Here is a 24091-nt window from a genome sequence, read left to right as displayed (position 1 = left end):
GCTTGCCGCAAGCACATGCACAAGCATCCAAATGCAATGCGCTTGTTGTTTTGCTTGAGTCGAAGCCGTTTTCACGGAGAAATAAGTGCTGTTATCCTTGCGCTTTTGCTTGCGCTTGTGCTTGCGTCGCTAGTGAAAACCAGGCTTTAGTTAACCCCCACGCAGGAGCGTCCAAGGTTGTCAGGGGGCCTGTTTGGTGTCCATCTACTAATTTTTAAAATCTTTAAAATTCCTCATTTCTGTGAATTTTACTAATCCTTTGAGAAAAACTATCTCCTACCAAACATCCCCAAAAATCACCAAAATATTGACAAAACTCCGCGAAACATAGATTTGTGAAATAAGCGCAGAGTTTTTGGATTGCTTGAAACGCAAACAAGATATGCGCATTAAACCCAAGTAAAGCCGTGGAGAAACTGCCTTCAGGTGTACCCCCGTATTAAAGGGGATTCGAAGTATCACGGGGATTTTTTGTAATTTCAAATACTAAAAAACAGTTCAATGGATAGAAAAATGATTTCCCGAGAAAAATATTAATTAAATGAACAATAATACTAACACAGTGCTTATGTGGAATTTTGAAAAGCGCCCAGTTGTTCATTGAAGTAATTGCGAAATTTAATTTCATGAAGTAAAGCGAAATTATAATAATGATAATAGTCATCGTCATACTGTTTTGTTAAAGCTTTTACGATAACAATTTTGTTTTTTCATCTTGGCGTTGGTATATATGAAATCATTGTTGAATTTGAAACATAATTTTAGTGTAAAAATTAATTAAGGGTGTGTTGAATGGAAAAAAAGACACGCTGCTTCGAATCTAAAAAAAGTTAAAATTGTTTTCACCATGGATTTAGGTGGTTGCTATTGTGTCGAGGTGTCAAATAAAATTAATTGTCTTTAAATTGTTCTGAAAATGTATAAGGTTTGTAAAATTGATAGCGAAAGTTTAATTTTATCATACTGATCGTCAGCTCAGTCCTTACGTAACCAACTTCACACGGACGAAAACTAAATGCCGCACAACTTCTTAGCAAATTCTACAGTAGGGAAACATTTTTATCTGTGTAGCCTGCTGAATCAGCAAGAACCGACTCATGCACATGTCATCTTGCCTGTCTACACTGCCATGTGGTTTAACTGTGTCATTTCTGGTGCTTTTGTGCCACCGGTAGTGCTCGGGAATAGTTTGATTTTGCCGACGATTTGTAGAACTGCAGCCTTGAGAACTCCTCCGTATGTTTTGCCGGCTGGATTGGCCTTTACTGACTTGTGTACTGGATTTCTCATCCAACCATTGCATATTGTGTACATGTTATCTAACTTAAACAACAACCAACCCTTACTTTGCATTACTGGTTTCCTAATTTCGATCCTTGGAACATATGTCCTATTTCTTACGTTTGGGACGATGACATTAATGTCTGTTGAAAGATGGTTTCACATGAAGCGCCGAACGTTTTTTACTCTTCGTCGAATCTGCGGATTCTACGCCATTTTACTCCTTGCACCGATTCCTTTTATCATACTTTATCTATGGCCTAGCACCAACTCTTCAACAAATAAACAAATTGCTCGAGGTGCAGGGGTATTATTTGCAATTGTGTTCTTCATAATAACGCCTTTATCATATTTTAAAGTGTTAAAAATAATTCGCCATCATCAACAACAAGTACAGTCTCATCAAGGCTCTCTCCCGTCCTCTCAACCTGCAATCAATTTGTCCAAGTACAAGAGATCCGTCGTTACAATTTTCTATCTTCTCTTAATCTTTATATTGGGGTTTACACCTCTATTTATATGGTTAATCTTAAATAATTTTACAAACGATGATCAGGCGGTACGGTACGTTGTAAAATATCTTTCTGCCACAATAATTCTGTCTACATCCTCGCTCAATCCCGTTGTCCGGTTGTTGTAGAATGAAAGACATTCGTGACGGCGTAAAAATTCTGCTCAAGAAAATATTTTGCAGGAACGTTGATATTGGTTGATAAGTACGATATATGTTTTTATTATAACCTGTAACTGAAACGAGTATACGAGGGCAATATCTGTTTGAACGTTGGACTAACACGTGATCAGGTCGTGTGCCCGCGAACTTTCAGGTCTGCACAAGGAGGATCGAGGATTCTGGGAAGGACAATGCCTAAGACCACATACGCAGGCAGCAGAAAGACCAGTAGACGTCTTTGGAACTGGGCAAGCTTATTTATTGATGAATAAACCACGATGATACTTCACACTAGTTCACAGTATTAACTGCTAAAGGTAATCATTAAGGTAATTAAGGTAATTATTAAGGTTGTCGATTTGCAATGTACGCGTTGCTTATATACTGACCTAGGTAAATACAGTTGTCTTTCTCTATTAAAATCTTTTACAAAATAGATCTATTGTTAATTCGGCTTAACTTTTGAACGTTTCCCTTGAGAAATATAAAGCAAGAATAAAAGTTCTCTTTGAAATGTAAAATCTTTCATGCTCATGAATAGATCGACCTATTAGTCTATTTGCTAAATTAAGTACGAGCAGATGCTCTCTTCAAATCTTTTCCTTATGTAAACTTCTGTACTGTAACTATTGCACAAGTGTCCTTAATCAATGCCTTTAGTATATCCATTGGCAAATTCACAAGTATTTTCTGATTTTGAGGTATTTTCTGAGTTTTTCCTTATACTTAGGTATGGATCTATTTCCTATTGTGACAATAAGTGCTGGATATTGCTAAAAACTTCTGTCAGCAACCTTTACTGCAACAAAGACATGCACAAAATTCAATACACTTTGCTATAAAACAATAAACTAAAGACCAGTATAATCTAATTTTGTTTTAGTATCCACGATCAAAGCATCCTGACATGAAAAATCCAAAATCCGCGACAAAATTCTCAGCTAATCCGCGATTTACTGTATTTTCGAAATCCGCGAATCCGCTCAATGTATCGCAAAACTTCCGCAATCTGGGCGCGTTCAAAAGGGGCTAAGTCACGGTATTTTAGGTAATTCTATTTATTATCGCTAATTAAGACCTCTAAACTTCAAATTGGCAGAATAAAAGTCATTTATTGGCAAAATCGTTTATTGGCAAAATCGCGGCCACGTAACAAACAAGAATAATTCTGAGCATCGTAAATGACACTTTCATACAAATTGAGATAAACTTGAAAAATGTCGGACCGACGTTTTTCAAGTTTACCCAAACGCAAAACGTTTTAATCTTCTCGAATTTTGCCCATCCATGCCGCTTTTTGGCCTTTCTGTGTTTCTTTTCAGTTCTTCTACAGTTCCAAGCCGTTATTGTGATTTTTCAGTTAATTCTATGACCAGTTGCGTGACATAGCTCCTGTATTGCATTGCGCATCCTTACTGCGCAGAATTTTACGCGTAATTAGCGCGCGCACATAAACAAAATGGCGGCTTTTTTCTATGCAGCTTAGTTCGCGAGAGAAGTAAATTGTCGCTTTCTCGTAAACGAGTCTGGTGACCTATCAATTTTTTCTCATATTTTGGGTGTAGCGATCAAATTCTTTCTGTAAAATGAAAACAGATCAATTCTTGTGTTTGAAAAATAAATTATCGCTAAAAACGTGTACTTTGGTAGTACTCGCAGATGAATTTTAAAGGAATTATATGGAATATACAAGGTCTTCCCGCTCCTAAACGAATCTGGTGACTCCCTTTTTTTATTTCAAAATTTAAGTTCCCTTAAAGTAATAAACCAGTAGGCAAAGTTTGGTTAAAAATCTATGTTCAGTTCTATTTCAGGGTAATGACCTTAAGGCCAAATCCGTCGATCTGCGAACTTACTCACCCCCTCTTCTTCGGCAAAGTGTTCCTCAAAGTCTGCAAAGTACTTTTCTTATCAATTGTTTTACCTCCTGTCGGATTTCTCTAACCCTCCAGATGTAAAGAAACGGGTTTAGTGAAGAAGACAACAGCATAATTGTTGTTGATACATGACGGGCTGCATTGGATGTTTCGATGGGAATATTTAACACCTCCACAAACACGGTTGAAAATATATGCGGCGAGAAACCCAACAAGAATAGCACCATAATCCATAGAATGGTATAAACGGATTGCTGGTACTTCTCAAGGTTGATACTTGTTGGGCCGTTGGGGACGCTAGCGCTGCTGGCATGAACTTGCTGTTTATGCTGGCGGATAATGCGAAAGACTTTAAAATACGCCACGGATGAGACTACGAGGCAGCAAAGACCGATACATCCTTCCATCATAGGGACTATGGGTATATCAAAATATGGCTTCATTCCAGGTAATCTACGAAGCGCCATGTATGGTATCGGTATGAGTAAAAGCACACCCTGTATGGTATAAACTCGCCGTACAGTCAACCGTCGATGACTCATAAGCAGCCATCTTTCCACGGCCATTGCTGTTACTGTTAACCCTGTTAGAACAACAAGATAAGGAACGACGCTATGCGCAATTGCATTTGTGATGCAGTACAGCTTTTTATTTGTTGTAAGCTCAGCAGCTCTGTATATAACATAAAACGGCTGACCAAAAATCCCCGTACATAAGTCTGTCAATGCAAGTCCACCGAGAAAAATGTAAGAAGGTGTTCTGAGAGACGGGTTCCTCCAAATTGCCGCCAAAACCAGAGCATTTCCCGCCACTGCCACCGGTGAAGACAGAGCGACAGTAATACAAGTAAAGATAGTTATCCCACGATAGCTTGTATGGTTGAACTTGTGATTAGAGCAGAAGTCAAAGGGAAGGTTTTCAGGCGAGCTGAAAAGTCTGGCATTGGTCGGATTCATCTTTACACAATTTTGACTTTAATACATTCACGTAAATGTCTTTTATAGTTGGACTCCGGTTACGCAGACATTAAATTTGCATTCAATTTTGAGAAAGGCCTATATAAACACAACCCTAAAGCATTTGTTTATCAAAAATGACATTTGAAAGAAAAGATCTAACTAATTTTAAAAATATGTTCCAAATTATTTAAAATCATTTTGGTGTTGAGCTGTAGGTTCTGTTGAATGTGACAAACGAAAACAAAAAAACTAATTAAATTTAAAATAATATCAGAGGAGCTGACTGTTAATTATTATCATTTATCTTTGCAAAAAGATCAAAAATTTTGAAAGAGGGCGGGAAAGACGATTTTAAAAACACTAATATATTAAAAATTTTCTTCCCTGAAACGGTTTTATATGCTTTGTCCTGCCACAGGTCAGAAAATGACTTTCAGACAAACTGAACAGTTAAACTAACGTCGCGTGCAGTTTTCGATTCGATTACGAAAGTGTATTTCAGCTTTATTCCTGGTGCACAAACATATTCTCTTTTTATTCAATTTAGATAGACGCCTGGATAAATAAACTGACCTTATCGCAAATCCTCATTGACAAAAGAGAAAGATAGTGTAAACTTTATGATTTATGGTAGATCTAGAAGCAAAAATTTAATAAAAAAAGGTTTTATTTCGAGGAGCAAAATTTTATAATTAGTTAAGGTGGATGACAGTAACTTTAGTTGAAAGTGACAGCTGTAAAAATCATATTGAAGGCAGAGGAAGCGTGATAATAGTTTGGTTAAAGTTTGAGATTAAAAGAAACGGAAAATTAAAGGAAGTTTCAGTTAGATAAGTTAGAAAAGTTGACGTTGAATAAGTTCGCCCTTGCTAAGTTTTGAGTTTACGTTGACAAAATACAGCGAAAAAGATCTAAAAAGCACGGGTTCTTTGCACAAGAATCGAGAGTTCAGGATCGTCTTTCCCACCTTCTTTCAAAATATCTGATCACTACTATTTTTGTAAAGATAAAAGATTAAATCTTACGGTGAATGACAGTAGCTTTAGTTTAAAGTGGCAGTTAGTAAATATCAAATCAGAACTAGCGCGATTATTTAGTTTGGTTAAATTTGAGATTAAAAGAAAAGAAAATTCAGGAAAACTTGTTACATAAGCTGAAACCAGTTAAAGTTGAATAGCCGCAACAAGTTCACCCTTGCTAAGTTTTGAGTTTACGATGACAATAAACAGCAAAAAAATATCTAAAATCACGTTTTCTTGCACAAAAAAGTATAAAAACTCATGCAATTTATATTTTGATCTGATTAAGTTTCTTCCAAATAAGTCTGCGTGCCAATCTCTCATGTTATCTTCCTTTGCGTTTTTGACGTAAGAAAACATAAGAAGACGTGATCGCACAGGTTACTGCTAATTTTGTGACAACTGGAATTGAATCTGTATCCAAACACTATTTTAATTGAAATTTAAAATACAACTATTAACTTTAAGCAAACTCACTTTCTAAAAGTTCTGAGTTATAATGGTAGTAATTAATATCGAGGTTTAAAAATGACAGGATGTTTGTTATAGTAATGAAAAGCACTAAATTCGTTGTCTCCCGCAAATTCATTCTTTTTGACAACGCATGTATAACAGCTGCTAAAGTGGCAGGCTCGGTGGCCTATAGTAAGCGCGCTGGACTCGGTATCAAGAGATCTGGGTCCTAGCAATGGCCGTCATCAATTTTGTTGTGTTTTTACATTCTCGTCCCCATAGCCCTTTCGTTTCTCTTAGCCGGCTGGGCCTTGGCACGAGGAAACGAAGGGCTCTGGGGACACAGGATTTCCAGTTCTAGATTTTAGGAGTCATGACGTTTCAAAAGAATGTATGAGAGAGTCATTACGTTTTCGACTTCCGTTTAGGAATTCTTTGTTCCAAACAGCCAATCAAAAAAATTCGAATTAATTCAAAAGTCCTATGTCCAATCCTTGCGTCAGGCAAAACTGACCTCCACTGCAAGATTAAGGAGACCTTATACATTCAAGAACTACAACCTTCTTTAAATGCCAATGTCGGCAGTGAGAGGTTGTTACTTTATTAACTGAAATGTAAATATTAAGTTACTGCTGAAGATCAATTGTCTCAGTCTAGGTTCCAGACCCCTTTCATAACAATATATAAAGAGTTGCCAAAATTTTAACGGTCATACTTTTGAAAATGTATGTAGCTTAGCATACGAAACGTCAAGTTTAGTAAAATGCGATTTTTCATAATGTTTATCACTGCTGTTTTTGCTATATTTTTAATCAAGTTACGATGGCCTAAAACCAAGAGTCTATATGATACGGGTAAATTTCTTTTGCAATCGGCTGACTCGCTCACAGTACAGTTGAATCTCGATAACTCGAACCCTCAATAACTCGAATTAACCTCCCGCTAACTCGAACCCGTTCCGATTCCCCTCCAGGTCATTTTCTTACTAATATTACCCTCGATAACTCGAACTCCCGATATCTCGAACCTTTATCGATTTCCCTTGAAGGTTCGAGTTATCGGAATTTAACTGAAGTTTTCATAAAAAAAAATTGTAAGATGCGGGGGATGATGAGAAGGAACCGGAGAAGGAAGGGCTCCTCTCTTTTCTTCTTCCCATCATCACACGCGTCCTACCTTTTTCACTCAAAAAGACAACTGGAGGGAGGAGGTACATGGGGCTAGCATCCCATCCGGAGGAAGAATTAATACCCATAGTCGCATCATCACGCTTCCTAAACCTGGATAGACGCAAACAGTCTTAGGCCCGGTTCAGACGCCGCTTCCGAGGCCGTTCCTAATACAGTTCCAATAAAACCAGTCAAAGTTATCAAAAAACATTATAATAATTTATGAATTAGGATCGGCACATGAAAAGTACGGCGTCTGAATCAAAGCCGTTCCAAAGGCGTTCCACAGGCAAAATTCTCGGCCAAGCCAGGCGGGAAGAACGGGTGAGCCGTTCCAAATTGAAATAGCCGTTCTAATTTGATTCAGACGCCGATTTTTTCATGTACTTAATTCAAGGAATTAGGTTCGGCTCATGAAAAGATCGGCGTCTGAACCGGGCCTTATTGATTGCTTAACACATCAAAAAGCGTGCCGAGTGACCATGATCCTTGAAACACCTGTGACGTAATCACGTTTCACGGCAGAAAGTTATCAGCTGATAAAGTAGGATCAAAGCCTTACAAAGCATGCCAAAATAAGCACAGTGAATTGGGCCAGAGATACATGCATGACACCCTGCAAATCGTAAAAAAACTAACACTTCCCTATCATTAACACTTTTTGTTAAAAATGTTCGCTTTCGGTTAGACATTTAGGCGGAAACTTTTCCAACGCGCACAAAGGCGACAGAAAGGCCAAAATAAACCACAAAGAAAGTGAAGAATGTAAAAAGAAACACACAAAAAACCAAATAGCCTAACCTGCTCTTTCATATTCTCAATTTTTTAGTTTCTGCCCATGCTTTAAACTAAACATAAAAATACATGCATTGATGTCAAAAATAACATGTCTTTTTCCTGAATTAAGCCAAATCTCTCAATAATTTACCTCGTGTAGGTTTAATAGGACTAAATAGGAACTGCCCCTCCCAGATCGTATTTCTTTCTGGCGGTTACTTTTGGAGATACGAATTTTGTTCCTCCGCCAACCACGCTGATCTTTTAGAACGGATTGGGGAGGAGTTGGAGCCTTGACTCTTATCCTGTAATTGCTGGGTATGTTTTGTAAATTAAATAGTAGCGAACCAAACGTGTTTCATAAGAACAGGCAAAAATTGGCTCTTAGCATCAAAGACACTAACAGTGAAAACAAATAGGAACGGATTTAGAAATACCCCCCACCCCAACCCTCCAAACCCGTCATAATAGCGACCTTAAGTTTGGACTGCGAGTACGAGATTGAGTTCGGGTACGAGTTTTCAAACCAAATTCGTATGCCTCATTAGGCGCCATATAATTACTTATCACACCAATCTTATCCCTAGCGTTTATTTATGTGTTAGTCAGCAACAAAAAAGAGTTGTATATAGTTCGGGGGAGAAAATTGTCTCGAAATTCTCAAGTCGTACTCGTACTCGATTTCGTACTCGTAGTCAAATCTGAAGGTCGCTAATAGCGAAACAGATACAACCTGATAGCCTTCGCTGTCAACCGTACGTCATTTTTTGGCACACACAATCCTATACAATTAACATTTACTCATTAAAGAAGGTTAACAAGTACATTAAAGTGAATGGTAAATAGGATCACTGGAAACAGGAATATTAAAAAATGTGTTGTAATTAGACAGTTTCGAAATAATTTGGCCTCTGCTTTTTCCAGTTAATTTGGGAAATATAAAACACACACTGTGTAGAAAACGTATACAAACGGCAACTTCGTAGATAAAGACTCTATTCATGGACAAAATTCCTTCAAGACAACAACTTCGTATCAGCTCGCATTCGTTCTTTGAGTTCAGTGTTCGAGGGGGGTCAAATCATGCAAGTCACGTGACAAGCTTGGTCCCAGTTTTCAACACGCTGATTTCATTATATTATCAACTCAAAACTTCTAACAACCACCGGAAACTTCCTTTTCCAAAGTTATGCCTTAAATCCAATTTTTACAATTAGAACAGTCAATGTAAGCGCAATATTTCAGACCCTCCAGTAGGCAATCTAAATCCCATATTGTATTGAAATGGTCAAAATCTATCTTTCATTTTAAATCAGAAATACTATTTTTTTGGTCTGTTTTGTCGAGGATCATCCCGTTGATTGCTTCGAAGGATGATGGCTTGATTTATTGACCGTTGATTGCTTACTAGGTGAAGGATGAACTCAAACAAACGATTTAATAAACAACAGTCGCCATTTAATTACACGAAGCACACGGTAGGACTGCGACCACAAAGTCTCATGGTTCTATTACATACATGCATGTAGGCATGCAATGCGAGCTTACTCGTAACCTTGCTAGCATATCAACATATCCCTCGCTGAGTTTGCAATATGAGTTAAACCAGGAATTTTGTTAAAACAAAGCAACGGTACGTCTATATCGCTGAACTCGCGTAAAACCAACAAAAAGTTAATCAATAATGTTCCTGAGTTTGGCTAAACGATTTCAAAATTTTATATAAATATTAGAGTTATTACATTTTGCGTTATTACATTATGCGTTAGAAAATTTATTACATTTTCCGTGAAAAAGCTATTACATTTTCTGTTAACATCTTTATTACATTTTGCGTCAATTTTATTGCATTTTGCGTCAGTATTACATTTTTCGGCGATTATTACATTTTGCGGCGTAACAAAAGTCGAATTTCACGGTTAAAGGCAACTCAGAACTCAACAAGGGCCAAATTCATCGATTTTCGAACATGTCTTTTTTTTGTCAGCGCACGTGACAAGCGCTTTTGTTTTCGAATTTACCTTGTACACTAATAACAGACCCTGCCTCGTACCCAGACGCCTCTCTCTTGTGTTTGGGGACATGGGCGCGCAAGGGAGGAAGGGAAGGCGAAAGGAAGAGCTCCCTTTCCTTCTCCTTCCCGTGGTCCCTCGCGCTTCGCGCTCGTCACCAGTCACTCGCGCTTCGCGATCGCTTTGTTCTCGCTTTGTTGCAGAAAATCAAGGCGCCTGAGGAGGAGGCTGTAACAGACCCTGTTGTCTTTCAAACTTTAAAAACCGATAGGAAAATATGTATTCCCCACAGCACATAACACCTCATGTTGTTTTGTCCTTTATTTCCATTTGCACTTAATGCAGTTCCAGCACAGAAATTGAAAAAAAAGTCTGTCCTGGAACTTTTTGTTTAAGAACATCTCGTGTGATCTTGTTGAATCGTTTGGACGTACCTTATTGTTATTTATTTTCGCGGGAACTTAATTTCGCGAAAATGGAACGGGCATATTTCGCAGGACTTGATTTTCTCAATTTGACCAAAAATACGTAATTAGCGTAATATACAATAAAAAACGTTAAAAATAAATTTTTGTGGGTCTTTGATTGTGAAAATTGTGAAAATTAATTCCCGCGAAAATAAGTAACAATAAGGTATCTCTACCGAATGAGTACAATTTCAATTAATATTAAACTTATGGCAATCCCCCTTTTAAATGTACTCGCCGAAAACGTGGGGGTGTGCCGAGCACTGCCTGAAACCCTAACCTAATTATAAACTAAAATAAGTTTTCCTACCTTAGTTTAGGCTTGAACCAGAAATCGATGCCCTTTTTCAGACCAGGCCTTACCTAGGAACTGTTTTTTGTGAAGGGTTTCAGATTTCAAACGTCAAATCGCACTTCTCAAGAAATGAATAATGACACTGATAAAATAGTTTTTTCTAAGAATTATACCTAGTAACTGACCAGATTGCACAAACCATACCTTATTTCCAACCAAAACGGTTTAAAAGCCATCCTCTCTGGCGCCACACGCATTTATAGCTTATATAAGAGAGTACCTCCCCCCCTCCCTCCTGGGATTAAAACATTAATATTTTCTTTAGCAGTTGCCGCATTTCATTTCGAAGATTTGCTATTCTCCAGCAGTATAGCAGCGGATTTATAGATGACGACAAGTTCATAATGGTACTACATACTCCTGTTATAGCTAACTTGACCTCGCTCTCGTCTTTATATGCAAACGTAGCTATATACGAACAAATAACTGGAATGTAGCTAGCTAAAAACAGTGCCCATATGTACAAAATGGTAAACACAGATTTCTTGTACTTTTTCAAGTCAATGCATGGTCGATGGATATTTTGCGATAGCTGACTGGCTTGAATTTCCATTTGGTGACGTCGAATAATTCGGAAAACTCCGAAGTAAGCCACTGAAGTAATGACGCAGCAAATACCGGCTAGAGAAGATATCAAACTGGACAAACTGGTTTTGAAGCCTGCGGCTATGGAAGATGAGTACCTCAGAGCTATAATCGGGACTGGGACAGCAAGAAATACGGCGTATATTACATATATTCGATGCAATGTAAAAAATGATCTACGCTTCATGTGGAGCCATCTTTCTATCGACATCAGTGTTAGTGTCATGATGGTCACGAGTGGAAAATACGTTCCTATTCTCTCGGAGGCAATTCCAGTGGCACAATAAATTTGTTGCTTCTTCTGTACAAAGGTAAATTTATATACAGCTGAGATAGGTTGTATGATAAGTCCCGTGCAGAAGTCGGTAAACGCTAGTCCAGCAAGCAGAAGGAACGATGGAGTTTTCAGAGACGGGTTCCTCCAAATTGTCGCCAAAACCAGAGCATTTCCCGCCACTGCCACCGGCGCGGAAATCGTGTTAACTGTAGCAACAATCAAAGACACTAAATCATATGTAGGTCCCAGTCTGGCTCGAAGATTTACAAAATACGAACAGACTGTTTCGCTGCTCTCAGCAATCAAGTTTGAATTGTTTTTCATGGCCGTAGCACTGAAGGCAAAATCAAGCCTTATAATTGCAGAATGACTAACTTTTAAATGCAGTTTGGATCCAAAGGCTATTGGTTTTTCCACTGAAGATTGTTTTGACCTGATCCTTTGAGTTTACAAAGAGAATATCCTTATGTTGATATAATAAATAAAACATAAATTTCATTGAAATGATACTTATTGAGCCCTGACAATCGTTTCCGCAGCACTGACAACTCAGTCGACGCAAACTTTTCTTAATTATTTTTACGACTATTTCCTGAAAAGAAGTAAAGCACCGGGCTTTGAAAGGAAGACGATTAAAAGTCCACTTTTGCCAAAAAAAGTTTTTAATTGTTTGCTACAAAATCATCTTTATTCCATGTACATTGGTCTGCATTTTGTATAGAAATTTGTTTTGCTAACAATCATGCCTGAAATATATTTAACATCAAGGTATTAAAAAGCAAGTTATATTAAACTTTAACTGATCAATGTCACAGTGGGGTGTTACTAAACTGCGGATTTGCGGACCGCGGAACCTCTGGAACCTGCGGAACTTGCGGAACCTGCGGAACCCATAATTTTATGCTAATAAAAATAAAATAACGAAAACTAAAAAAATACTGATAAATAATGGGTCCAGAGACACTGATAAACACTGTACAATCCCAGTGAGTTGCGTCGGCAGTTTGGTTTGGACATGTAATGGGACGATCAAGAGACGTCAACTCCTGCAATTGGCAAAAAGATATGTGAGATAGAGTCCACGTTGTTAACATTTAAAATGACCTGTTTCAGTTGTTTTGTATGTTGTGTTCCACGAAAAATTCCAGTGTCCACGTCCCAACGTAGAAGAGGGAGTACAAGAACTGAAACCTCTGAACTATCAGCAAAACACGTTTGTAAATCAAGCTGCATTTATAAAGTGGAACACTTGTTGTTTTGAAATGTAAAAATAGTTCTTGGTCAAGAAGGAACGCATGTTCTTTTGGAAGTTAGCTATTTAAAGGAGTACATGTTTTATTCTATTGAAAGTAAATTTGAGGTGTTACAATATTTACAAACTGAAATACACACGCTATTTTGCATTTAAATAATACGGTTATTTCAGCTGTGGATTTTCCGATAGTTTCATTCAGAGTTCAAAGTTAGATTTTGCTTTGTAGTGTAGATTTTTCTTATACTCTATACTAAACTACCAAAACGAAATCGTTTTTGGTAAGAGTTCCTTTTAAATGTTGTAAGCAGATTCTGGATGTTACAGCAATGAATGATTTCCATGTTGATAAATAAATGTTGTGTGTGTGCAAGTGTATTATTTATTGATTACAAAACAAACATAACTGGTAATATGCTGCTCTTGGCCGCAAAAAGAACGAAGCGTATGGCCAAAAACAGGCTTCTTTCCTCGTATATTTTCTTCTCCATTCCGCCATGTTGTTGTTGACATGTAGAACGGCGCCATGTGACTTGATATCACGTGACTCGGTCCAGTTGATCGCGCATATTCCGCGGTAAATTGCGCCAATTATTTGTAGTTTTTTAACAAATTCTGCTTTATACTCGTAAACGAATTTGCCAGTAGTGTTAGAGATTTTTTAGTTTATTTATATATATTTTTTAGTTTTCGTTATTTTATTTTTATTCGCATAAAATTATGGGTTCCGCAGGTTCCGCAAGTTCCGCAGGTTCCGGAGGTTCCGCGGTCCACAAATCCACAGTTTAGTAACACCCGTCACAGTGTTTGTTGAGATACGATAAGATAAATTAGATATCTTAAAGCCGAAACGATGTTTGCTAGTGCAAGGGGAATTGAACCTATAGCTGAAACTTCATTGCATAAAATATCTCAAATAAAACAAAAAAGAGAAGTCAAAAGTGTTTTAATAAACGTTACAATAAAAAAGAATATTTCGTAACAAAAGCTATCATTTTCTCTGCAGTTATAGGACTAAGTAAACACAATACGCGACGAGGAAGTTCCCTGTCAAATTTTATTTTTATTTAATTAAATGTGTTTTTAAATGTTTCTTTACTTTACACAATGTTAATCAAATTTGTCAATACCTTAGTTTAGGAGATAACAAAGTTGATTTGATACAATTTTACAGAAATTTTTTATCGCACTAAAACTGTAATATATATTGTTCTGTTTATACAAGGTGGCCCTGATGTATTTCTGTACTTCTTGATTAAACAAAAAAATATCGTGTGTACTGTTAACATCCTGATTCCACGCAGTTTAATAAACATAGCTTAATTAATTGCAAAAATAGATTGAAACCAATCGGGATTTCCACTTATCTCACCGTCTATTTTCATCTGTTTTCTAAACTATTTAATAATTACAACATTTCATTCAATTTAATGGGGTTTTTTTATGTTTCTTTTTTACAATGTTAATCAATTTTGTCAATACTGCAGTTAATTCAATTTCACAGAATTTACATATATTCGGTTATGTTTATACAAGGTAGCTTTGATGTATTAATAAATTTTTTCTGTACTTCTTGATAAAACAAAAAATATCATGTGTACTGATTAACATCCTGAATCTGCACAGTTTAATAAACATAGCTTAATTAATTGCAAAAATAAATTGAAAACCAATCACGATTTTTACTTATCAGTTCTATTTTTCATCTGTTTTCTAACCAATTTAGTTTTAAAAGTACCATTTGATATATATTTCCTGTCTAAGAGAAATTTAATTGGATATTTTCGAAAACAAATCTTTTTTCTGAATTTCTGTCCTGAAGATCCTTAGTTTCAGGAAGTTTTCATTTCTGGTACTTAACACTGTCTGTCAACGTCGAATGTCTAATTACCCTCCAAACCCCTTTCAGGGGTTTTAGGGATCAAGGATACATGGCCTTAAAACAATTTAGAACAAGGGAACAAAAGGAAAATAAAGCTGGGAACACGGGAGCAAAAGAAAAAAGATACGTATCTGATATTTTTAATATAATTGATCCTTTAAAGGAACAGGGATCACAAAAATCGACAAAATAGTTTTAGGGAATACAAGGGAAATTTTTGGGGGACAAGGGAACATGGACCCCCCCCCCCCCGACCCCTTCCCGTGAGGGACTCATTACAATATCACTACTTTGATGCACCGCCAAATTTTCACAACTAGCATTCAAAGAAATGTATGGCAGTCAGTAAAAAGAATTAGGAAGCCAATATGTATGACTGGCCAAAAGAATTTCGTTCATTTCTGCTCTGCTGTTCAGGATCGTTTCCGAACGAATTGCCATATTTATGAGCAGCTCTTGGTCGATATCGTCTAAAATGTTGACGCCACTTAGCCAGTAGTGTGGAAGATTTCCATTCTCTAGAGAGCTCTGCAGCTTCCCAAGGAATCCAAGGAAATGATAAGCCAACGCGTTCTTGTCATTCCACTTCTGACGTCGCTCACTGATGTAGTGCATGAAGACGGTCTTCAAGTGGTATGAATCTAGTCTTCCCAGGGGCCCTGGCTCCCTGTTTACGATGGTTTTCACGATTTTATACAGCTCGTGACTGTTGCCACCGTCACCACTAAACACGTTCTCCAGCATTTCTTTTTCCAGCAATAAAAACGACTGCCTCCAGAGAAGCTCGGGACTAGAAACACATCTTCTCCCCGTGTAGGGCTTGGCCACAAAGAAGTCACCAGACCCAACTTCAAAGCAAGGAATGAGATCAGCTGTCAAAAGGATTTCATTAGTTCTGCTCTTAATGACATCAAGCTCTACCGAAGGTCCATTTGAATACACATCTAAATGGACGTCAGAAAATGGCGAGCTGTCTCTGAAATTCTCCACCGCTTGCTCAACAAGACTGTGAAGCCAGCCGCTTCCAAAGCGCTCAGGATCCAAGTACCTTTCAGGATCCGCATACCTGCAAAATTTCGAGTTCCAACGCGTCTTGAGATACACGTACCCAGGCACAGATGTGCATTCTGTGGAAACTTCTTGTCCCCACAACCACGATTTGGTCGTCTTCAGTACTACCATGACTTTCACTTTATCAGCAGGTTCAGTTTCCAACCTCTCGTACGCACTGCCAGAATACTCCACTTTCAGGATTGGAAGTTTGGATTTTTGTCTGCAGTACCGCATGATACGATCTTCTACGTAGTCTTTCACCAACATCCTAGTATGAGCCATATCAGCCTCGTCAACCTTCACATGATTGTTGGAATAATGACGAAGCTTCCTCGTTAGTGAGTCATCTGCTTGTGCCCAGGGCCACACCCACGTTATCTATAGATGCATAGATAAAGAGAAATGTGAATTGGAGAACACTTCTCATAAAAATACCCTAATTATTATCCCAAACATCACAAATAAAATTCTGGGGAACATTCAACCCCTTTCTTCCCCTCACCAACTATCACCCTCCTCCCCTAAAAAAGAAAAAGAGCTCTTTAAAACACACCGTCACTTTTATAATAAATTAATAAATTAATCTCCCTTGGGTGTTTCCCATCTAACACCCATCTAAAACATTTACACATTAAAAGAGCCTATTATTGATCCAAAATTGCTGTCATTGGTATATAGCATGCAAACAGCGTTTTTGAAATCGATGTATTCTTGTTTTAAGGCAGTTATCACAAACAAGAAGTATCCTATGTTAACTTGTTCTTGCGCCTAAGGCCACGTTTTAAGATTCCCACTATTTTACCCAACAAAAAAATTATTTTTACCTCCCCTCCAAGGAGTTTGTTTCTTTCGTCTACACTATTAATGATCCTTGCACAGCGGTCTGCCACAAGAGCAACATTTCCTTCACTGCCGTCTTCCAGAAGGTGGCCAGCGATCAACAAGCCATGCAGTACACTCATAAAACCAAGGAAGTGTTCTCCAAGTGAGTTGTCACCAGTCCAGAAACTATCGCGAAGTGTGTTGAAGTAATGATGAAAGGCTCGGTCTACATCAACAGAACTCAGCAAATAAAGTATACCATCCCTTTTAACGACGGTTTTGACGATCCAGAATAGCTCAAGCACGCATCCGCGGTAATCTCCTCTGAGGAACTGCAACCTTCGTTCTCCTTGCAGTGAAGAAGACACCTTCGACACCCCGATATCATCTGTGTCGGTTGTCACGTGCGTTGCGGCATATTGACGAAGTTTCTGGCTCAGTAGGATTTGGTTGCAGGTTTCTTGAAACCTACTCGCCGTTGTCTGTTGAAGATAAAAACATGAAATGGAATTCTAAATTTTGTTACGACGACGTATGAAGATAAGTTAGGATGTGGGAAGGCGCGGCGGCCTGATGGTTGGTACCCTGGACTCCGGATTGAGCGGTCCAGGTTCGAGCCCTGGCCGAGGTTTTTGTGTTGTATTGCTGGCCAAGACACTTTTCTCTCTGGCAAAGTGTCTCTCTCCTCCCAGGGGTGAAAATGGGTGCCGGAGAGTTTACTGCTGGGGGTAACCCTGAGATGGACTTGCACCCCATCTAGCGGGGAGTAGAAATACTCCTAGTTGCTTCATACTACGGACACCGGGTTAAGCTCCGACCTGATGGGCCACTAGTTACACTAGGCTCTTACGCGGAATTTACCTTACCTTACTTATATGAGTAACGAATGATCACCGAGTGTGAGAGCTGAACTTGAAGTAAGATTAAGCTAAATATATGTACGGAACGAGGTAATTATGATATATAAAAAGCTGGGTCGTTTCAATTCCTAAAAACGTTCCCGGAAAGCAGTACCGTACAAAGCATTTCCTTAGTTTGGTATCAAGATCTGCAACAGCTCTTTTCTTTTTGAGTAGTTTTTATCAGTTTTAACAAATTTTGGAACATTTTGTAGTATTATAAACAGTGTGCATCTTTATTTGAACATACCTGTATCCTTTTTAAACGGTACGCCATGTTTTCGACAATTTTAGGGTCTATATCTTCCAGGAGGTCTGGGCGTCTGTGCCAGTAGTCAGCTGTGTAGGCGAGAAGATTTCCATTCACCAAGTGATTCTGCAGTGCCTCGAGAAAGCCGAGAAAGTGTTCTTCCAGCGAACTGCCGCTTGTCCAGTTCCCAGGCGTGTTTGTTATGTAATGCATAAAGGCGGTCTTCACATGATATGACTTCAGTTTTCCAAACGTCGTGACGTCTTTCTTAAGGATGGTTTTCACGATTCTAAGAAGCTCGTGTCTACAGCCATGGTCTCTATCCATTTTCGTGAGCATTTCTTTTTCCTTTACTGAAAATGACTGCCTCCAAAGAATCTCGCGATTGGAAACAAATCGTCTTCCTTCGTAAGGCTTAGCCACAAAGTAGTTATCCGAGTCAATTTGAAAGCACGGAACAAGATCGGCTGACAACAGAATCTTCCTAATACCGTTTTCATAAAGAACTATATCAAGCTGGACAGCAGGTCCATGGGAAGACACTCTTAACCGAACAGGATACCATGGCAACAAAGGCATCTCGAAGGCATTCACAGCTTTGCTGACAAGACTGTATAACCAAGCCTGTCTAACCCGCGCAGGAATTAAATATCCTAGAGGGTCAGCGTTTTTGCGAAGTGGCGAGTTGGCGTTTGTCTTGAGTTTAACAAAGCCTGGAATTCCTGGATCTTCAACTGTGACTTCTAAGCGTGTCGTCGCCAGAATTAGCATCAGATCCACTTCATCAGCAGCTTCACACTTCAACCTCTCGTACATGCTACCAGTGTACTCCAGTCTCAAAAGCGGCAGAGGAGATTTCCTTTCGCAGTAAGAAATGATTTCGTCTTCAATGTATTCTTTCACCAGCTTTTTAGCATGTTTCATATCTTCTTTATTGATCTTTACGTTGTCGGCGAAATATTTTCGAAGATGTCTTGTTAAAGTATCGCCTGCCCTGGGCTCTGTAGGTAAAGCCCACATCATGACCTGAAAGCAAACAAATATTGTTAAGGGCCTGATTACATAAGCCGGGCTGGCCCGGTTAGCCGGGCTGGCTCGGTTTGCCGAGATGACTTTCAGCCCGGCATTACATGAGCCCGGTTAGCCGGGCTGGCCCGGTTTGCCGAGATGACTTTCAGCCCGGTTTTAGCACGAATGATCAAAGCACGAATGATTTTTCCGGCAATTTGGTGGTTAATTTTTTGCACTTATGCAGCTGGATGGGTTACTTTACCTCTACATCCTATTTGGAAGGAGGAACATTGATTTTTTCGTCGGATATTGCGCTCGGAAGAGAAATTTAATGCTGGCCCGTTTAGCCGGGCTGGCCTGGTGAACGCGATTACATGGAAAATTTTCAGCCCGGTTAGCCGGGATCCCGGCATCGCGATACCGGGATCTCGGCTAACCGGGCTGGCCCGGTTGTCATGTTATCGCGAAGTTGATTTTTGTTGCGTTTAACAGACGTGCCGAGATCTCGGCAAACCGAGCCAGCCCGGCTCATGTAATCAGGCCCTAAGTGATACTGTGCATAACGTTACTTATCATTCCTTGCGTTACTTAGCGTTACTTACGTTACTTATCGTTACGTTACTTTGAACAACCAAGTGCAATATAAATCAATCCTATTATAGATTCATTATTAAACCTACCTAGACAAACTTATAAAATTTATTTACGTCGAGTAATTGATGTATCTGTCGATATCTACTGAAATGTTTCACAAAGTCATTTTGTTGTTACATTTGTCTTTTGCTATTAATAACATTGACATCATTTATTAGGGTTAATTTACCATTCTGTGAGCTTAATGTTTTTTATTACTTTGATACGATATTATTCAACGCTGGTTCTGTCTTAATCGAAGCCTACATCTTGTGATTTTAATACTGTATACTTGAAATCACACTAATGAGACGTCTTCAATACTTCTCCTCGTTGAGACGAAATACTAAATCCTACACGTTTTACCCACGGTATATTGTTTGCAATTATACAGTCTGTAAGTCTTTATGTCTTGAAGAGTTAAGTCTAGAACGAGAAGTGAAACACTACTTCGCGTTCATTATTTCGAAGTGTAACAACTATAGAAAGCATGGATCTAATGGATGTAGGGCAAAGTGGTTTGACGAGGGGAAGGGGAGAGGAATTCGAAATTCCCCAGCGCCCATTAGATTTGTCACACCATGTAGTGATAAAGGTCCTGAAACATTCTTTTTTAAAACCATCGAATATCCAATGTGACCGACGTTTTTTGTAATATGTATTGACGGGTTATGTACTACCTCTAGTTTCCCCGTCTCCCTAGCTATCTTTCGCATTTTCTTTTGTGCCCTGCAAAAAACTAGTCGAAGTGACCTCCGTGGTATCCAGCAAGTCTTGGCACGCGTTTGATTTAAACGATACGGTTTCTTTCCTTAGTCTCTTAACAAAATCGCTAAAAAGCTGTCTACATTCAACTCGAACTCAACATATACCAACCTGATAGCGAAAGGCAAAGAGATTCGCTGCGGTAACCACGACACAGAGCGGGTTTTCCCACGACGCACTGCTGGCTACTGCTATTACTAGTAATCAGTGAAACAGTTTTCGACAGCAGACAAAACAAAGGTCATGGCCAGTTCTTGTCTAAATAAACTTCCTGTTTTCTAAGAAAACATTGGTGTGATTCTGGGAATTAGGATTTTGCTTGGGCTTTATCTCCTTTTAATGTTGTTTTCATTTCAGTTGTAAAAGAACCAAGCGTGGCTTTAAATACATTTTGTTGAAACTACTCTGTCAACAGCGGTTTCTAAATTCCTAAAAATAAATCCCACACAACGCTTTAAATTTCATTGAGTTTATCTTTTCATTTCCTATTCAGTCACTTAAATCAAAACACCCACAGTGCATTCCAGTTTACAAAGGCAGATAATATTCTACTTTGAAAAAATTAAAACTTGATCAAACTTTTTACGCCTTTTACTGTTAGTTTAGGAGAAACCCGGAACCTCTGATTGGACATAATATTGTCACGTGATTTCTGCTTTGGCGTACATTCGTTAAAAAAACCCTGTCTTTTGCATGTGCGGTTAAAAGACAACTGATATATACGCTCTATATATTGTCCATTTGGGGACATAGGGCCTCACGATCTCTCTTGCCACGTTTCTCGGTCTTTCGCACAAACCCCAGCGTTACACCAGCCTTTGAAAAACAACCTTCGCCCTTTCCTTCTCCACTGTCTCTACTTTTCTTCACCAGTTTTCTTTTGGTCTGCCTCTCTGCTGGTGCTGATGCTGGTGCTGGTGCTGGTGCTGGTGCTGCTAAGGATGATGATGATGATGATGATGATGATGACGGTGAAAATGTTATACTTGGTACAAGTTACAAAGCAAGTTGTAAATTTCGCTTAATATTTAACAACCATTCACCGAAGTGGAGGTGGCTAGTAGTCCTAGAAGTGGATATTTACCGTATAAATGAAATCAGCTCGTCTAACGAATTAAATTGCTCACATAGGAAATACTCCTTAATTTATAACCAGGTCTCTAAACGTACTAAATTGGCGACAAGTCAAAATAGTCATTGTTTGAAGTAGAAGTAGCGACACTGTTCGGCTATTCAAGGATTTTATTCCTTTCTACTTCGCTATTCAGGATCCTTCTTAAACGAGATGCCATGTTCCTGATCACAACCTGGTTGATGTCTTCCAGAAGGTTTACGCCGGGCAGCCAAAAGTGCGGGAGATGTTCCCTTTCCAAATAGCTCTGCAGTGCTCCGAGAAAACCGAGAAAATGCCTCTCCAATGCGTTCCCGTCAACCCAATTCTGACTTCCTTTATTTATGTAGTGCATGAAGGCGGTCTTCAAGTGGTATGACTCCAGTCTTCCAAGTGAGGTTGGTTCCCTGTTGACGATGGTTTTCACGATTCTAAGGAGCTCGTGCCTGCAGCCAAAATCTCTATCCATATACTCCAGGATTCCTTTCTCCTTCAGTGAAAACGACTGCCTCCACAGAAGATTTTGATCAGAAACAGATCTACCCCCTGTATAAGGCTTGGCCACATAGTAGCTGTCTGGCCCGGTTTGAAAGCAAGGAACGAGGTCAGCTGACACCAAATTCTCCCCAGTTTCCTTCCTAAGGATATCCAGCTGAACAGCTGGACCGTGGGCACGCACAACCATATTTACGTCAGAACGAGGTAAATTACTTACTGCTTGGACAACAAGACTGTAAAACCAACCATTGCGAAGGCGCTCCGGATTTATGTACCCTTCAGGACTTGCATACTTGCGAAATTTTGAGTCCGGTCTTGACATGAGTCGGGCATAACCAGGTACCCCGGAATTTTCAGCCATGACTTCTGACCTGGTTGTCTTTAGTACTACCATCACATCTACTTCATCAGCAGCTTCTGTTTTCAGCCTCTCATACACGCTGCCGGTGTACTCCAGCCTTAAGATTGGAAGTGTGGAATTCTGACGACAGTACACCATAACCCGGTCCTCAATGTGTTTTCTCACCAGCGATCTGGTATAATTCATATCAGCCTCGGAAATCTTTACATACTTGACGGAATAATCACGAAGCTTCTTCGTTAACGAATCTCCTCTCTTTGCCTGTGCTTGTGCCATAACCTGATAAATTAAAAAGAAATCGTGCAGTGTAAATCAGAGTTCTGATGTTTTCCCGGGAAATACTTAATACAACATATTTTGGCAGAGGTGTACAAAGGGGGCAGCAGTTCTATCCAAACCACAACAGCGACCATTCAACATGACATCCTCCTCTAACTTGCTCTCTCTTCCAGCCATAAAAGTGCAATCGTTTCCCACAAGAAGTAGCTGTTCAATGTACGTTATTCATGACCGTTTCTAAAATAGAAATTTTATTCTCTCACCCCCAAATTTTTGTTTGGGGGGCGGGCTACAGCCCACCTGCGCCCCCGCCCCCCCCGTTCCGCCGCCTATGCTGCCATTACTTTTAATTTCTTGTGAGACATACTGGTCATGTAGATGTAAATGTAACATGAACGGTAAGCTAACGTATGGTGGTGAAGTCAATTTTAGTTTTAAAGCACAAATTTACACCGACCCAGCATTTGCTGGTGTTCAAGATAATATTGATGCCACAAGAATAGATTCAGCTGATCAAAAACTTGTTTACAAAACGAGTATAACACTCAGTAGTTTTCTGTGAAACATTAACTACTTTTGCGGTCGTTTTGCTAGCAATTACAATCAATTATTGAACGACAAAAATTTTGTAATGACTGAAGTGAATGAATAAAGAGGTTAGCGACTAAACAGGTTTCGTTTCGATTATCTTTTTTTAGTCCAGCATCAATGAAACGCAGTTACCTGCGTTCGCTTATAAAAAGTCATCTCACAAAACGAAAGCGAATTTCTGTCAAAGCGAGTTCTTCTTAATAATACTATTTAGCAATACTTCTCCGATCGGTGAAAATAAACAATGGCGACACACAACCTAATCGAAGGATCAAAATGGCGTCCTCACGAATATCGGTTTCATAATAATCGCCTCTGAAAAAAGGTATTATTTACAATTATAACTTATAACGTTTTCTACAAAAGTTAGGTTAAAACCAAGGACTTGATTTATACGTCTTTTTGAAGCAACATTGTGTAGTATTCTTGAGATATTGAACAATAGAAAAACACGGTTAGGGCTACCGTATTAACACGTCGTGGACAAACTAACAGTTTCGAAACAGTTCTTCCTTTTAAAAATGCGCGCTTTTCTTTGATAAATAGTATTATTAAGGAACACTAGCTTGTAACCTACCAATTATTTTGAACGGCAAGAAATCGTGGAATCGTGAAAATCAATCCAATGCAGAGAGAATGAAGTAAAGATCGGGAAATAATATTTTGATGACTTGTATCAATGGGATATTCAGCCAATCAAATGCGTCTTGGAGCTTGTAACGAAAACTTCCGGTTTTCTCGGAAAGATTTGTCATGATTCTCAGAAATGGATATCAAATA

General features: G+C 38.9%; 2 protein-coding genes and 2 pseudogenes across 4 annotated transcripts; all 4 read right to left on the bottom strand.

Moving 5' to 3' along the window:
* Positions 1 to 3837: 3837 nt before the first annotated feature.
* Positions 3838 to 4812, bottom strand: LOC144629500 (melanocortin receptor 5-like). Its single transcript, XM_078487720.1, has one exon. It carries the CDS (start codon positions 4785 to 4787, stop codon positions 3840 to 3842), a length of 948 nt encoding a protein of 315 aa, XP_078343846.1. The 5' UTR covers positions 4788 to 4812; the 3' UTR covers positions 3838 to 3839.
* Positions 4813 to 15345: 10533 nt separating this feature from the next.
* On the bottom strand, positions 15346 to 17236 carry LOC144630173 (cyclic GMP-AMP synthase-like receptor 3). Its single transcript, XM_078488472.1, has 2 exons — positions 16916 to 17236; positions 15346 to 16469 (listed from the first exon to the last, which is right to left on the bottom strand). The coding sequence occupies exons 1-2, from the start codon at positions 17051 to 17053 to the stop codon at positions 15381 to 15383; spliced, it is 1227 nt and encodes a 408-aa protein (XP_078344598.1). The 5' UTR covers positions 17054 to 17236; the 3' UTR covers positions 15346 to 15380.
* Positions 17085 to 20643, bottom strand: LOC144629723 (cyclic GMP-AMP synthase-like receptor 3 pseudogene; annotated as a pseudogene). The gene is made up of 4 exons (XR_013566412.1): positions 20583 to 20643; positions 18063 to 19088; positions 17219 to 17395; positions 17085 to 17099 (listed from the first exon to the last, which is right to left on the bottom strand). The product of XR_013566412.1 is annotated as a cyclic GMP-AMP synthase-like receptor 3 pseudogene (transcript).
* Positions 20644 to 21529: 886 nt separating this feature from the next.
* On the bottom strand, positions 21530 to 23991 carry LOC144629498 (cyclic GMP-AMP synthase-like receptor 3 pseudogene; annotated as a pseudogene). Its single transcript, XR_013566383.1, has 2 exons — positions 23889 to 23991; positions 21530 to 22720 (listed from the first exon to the last, which is right to left on the bottom strand). The product of XR_013566383.1 is annotated as a cyclic GMP-AMP synthase-like receptor 3 pseudogene (transcript).
* Positions 23992 to 24091: the final 100 nt, after the last annotated feature.

Source organism: Oculina patagonica, chromosome 11 (genome assembly GCF_052425735.1).
Source record: "Oculina patagonica isolate OP01 chromosome 11, crgOcupat, whole genome shotgun sequence".
In the NCBI taxonomy this organism is placed as follows: domain Eukaryota; kingdom Metazoa; phylum Cnidaria; class Anthozoa; order Scleractinia; family Oculinidae; genus Oculina; species Oculina patagonica.
This window is presented reverse-complemented; position numbering and strand designations above follow the sequence as displayed.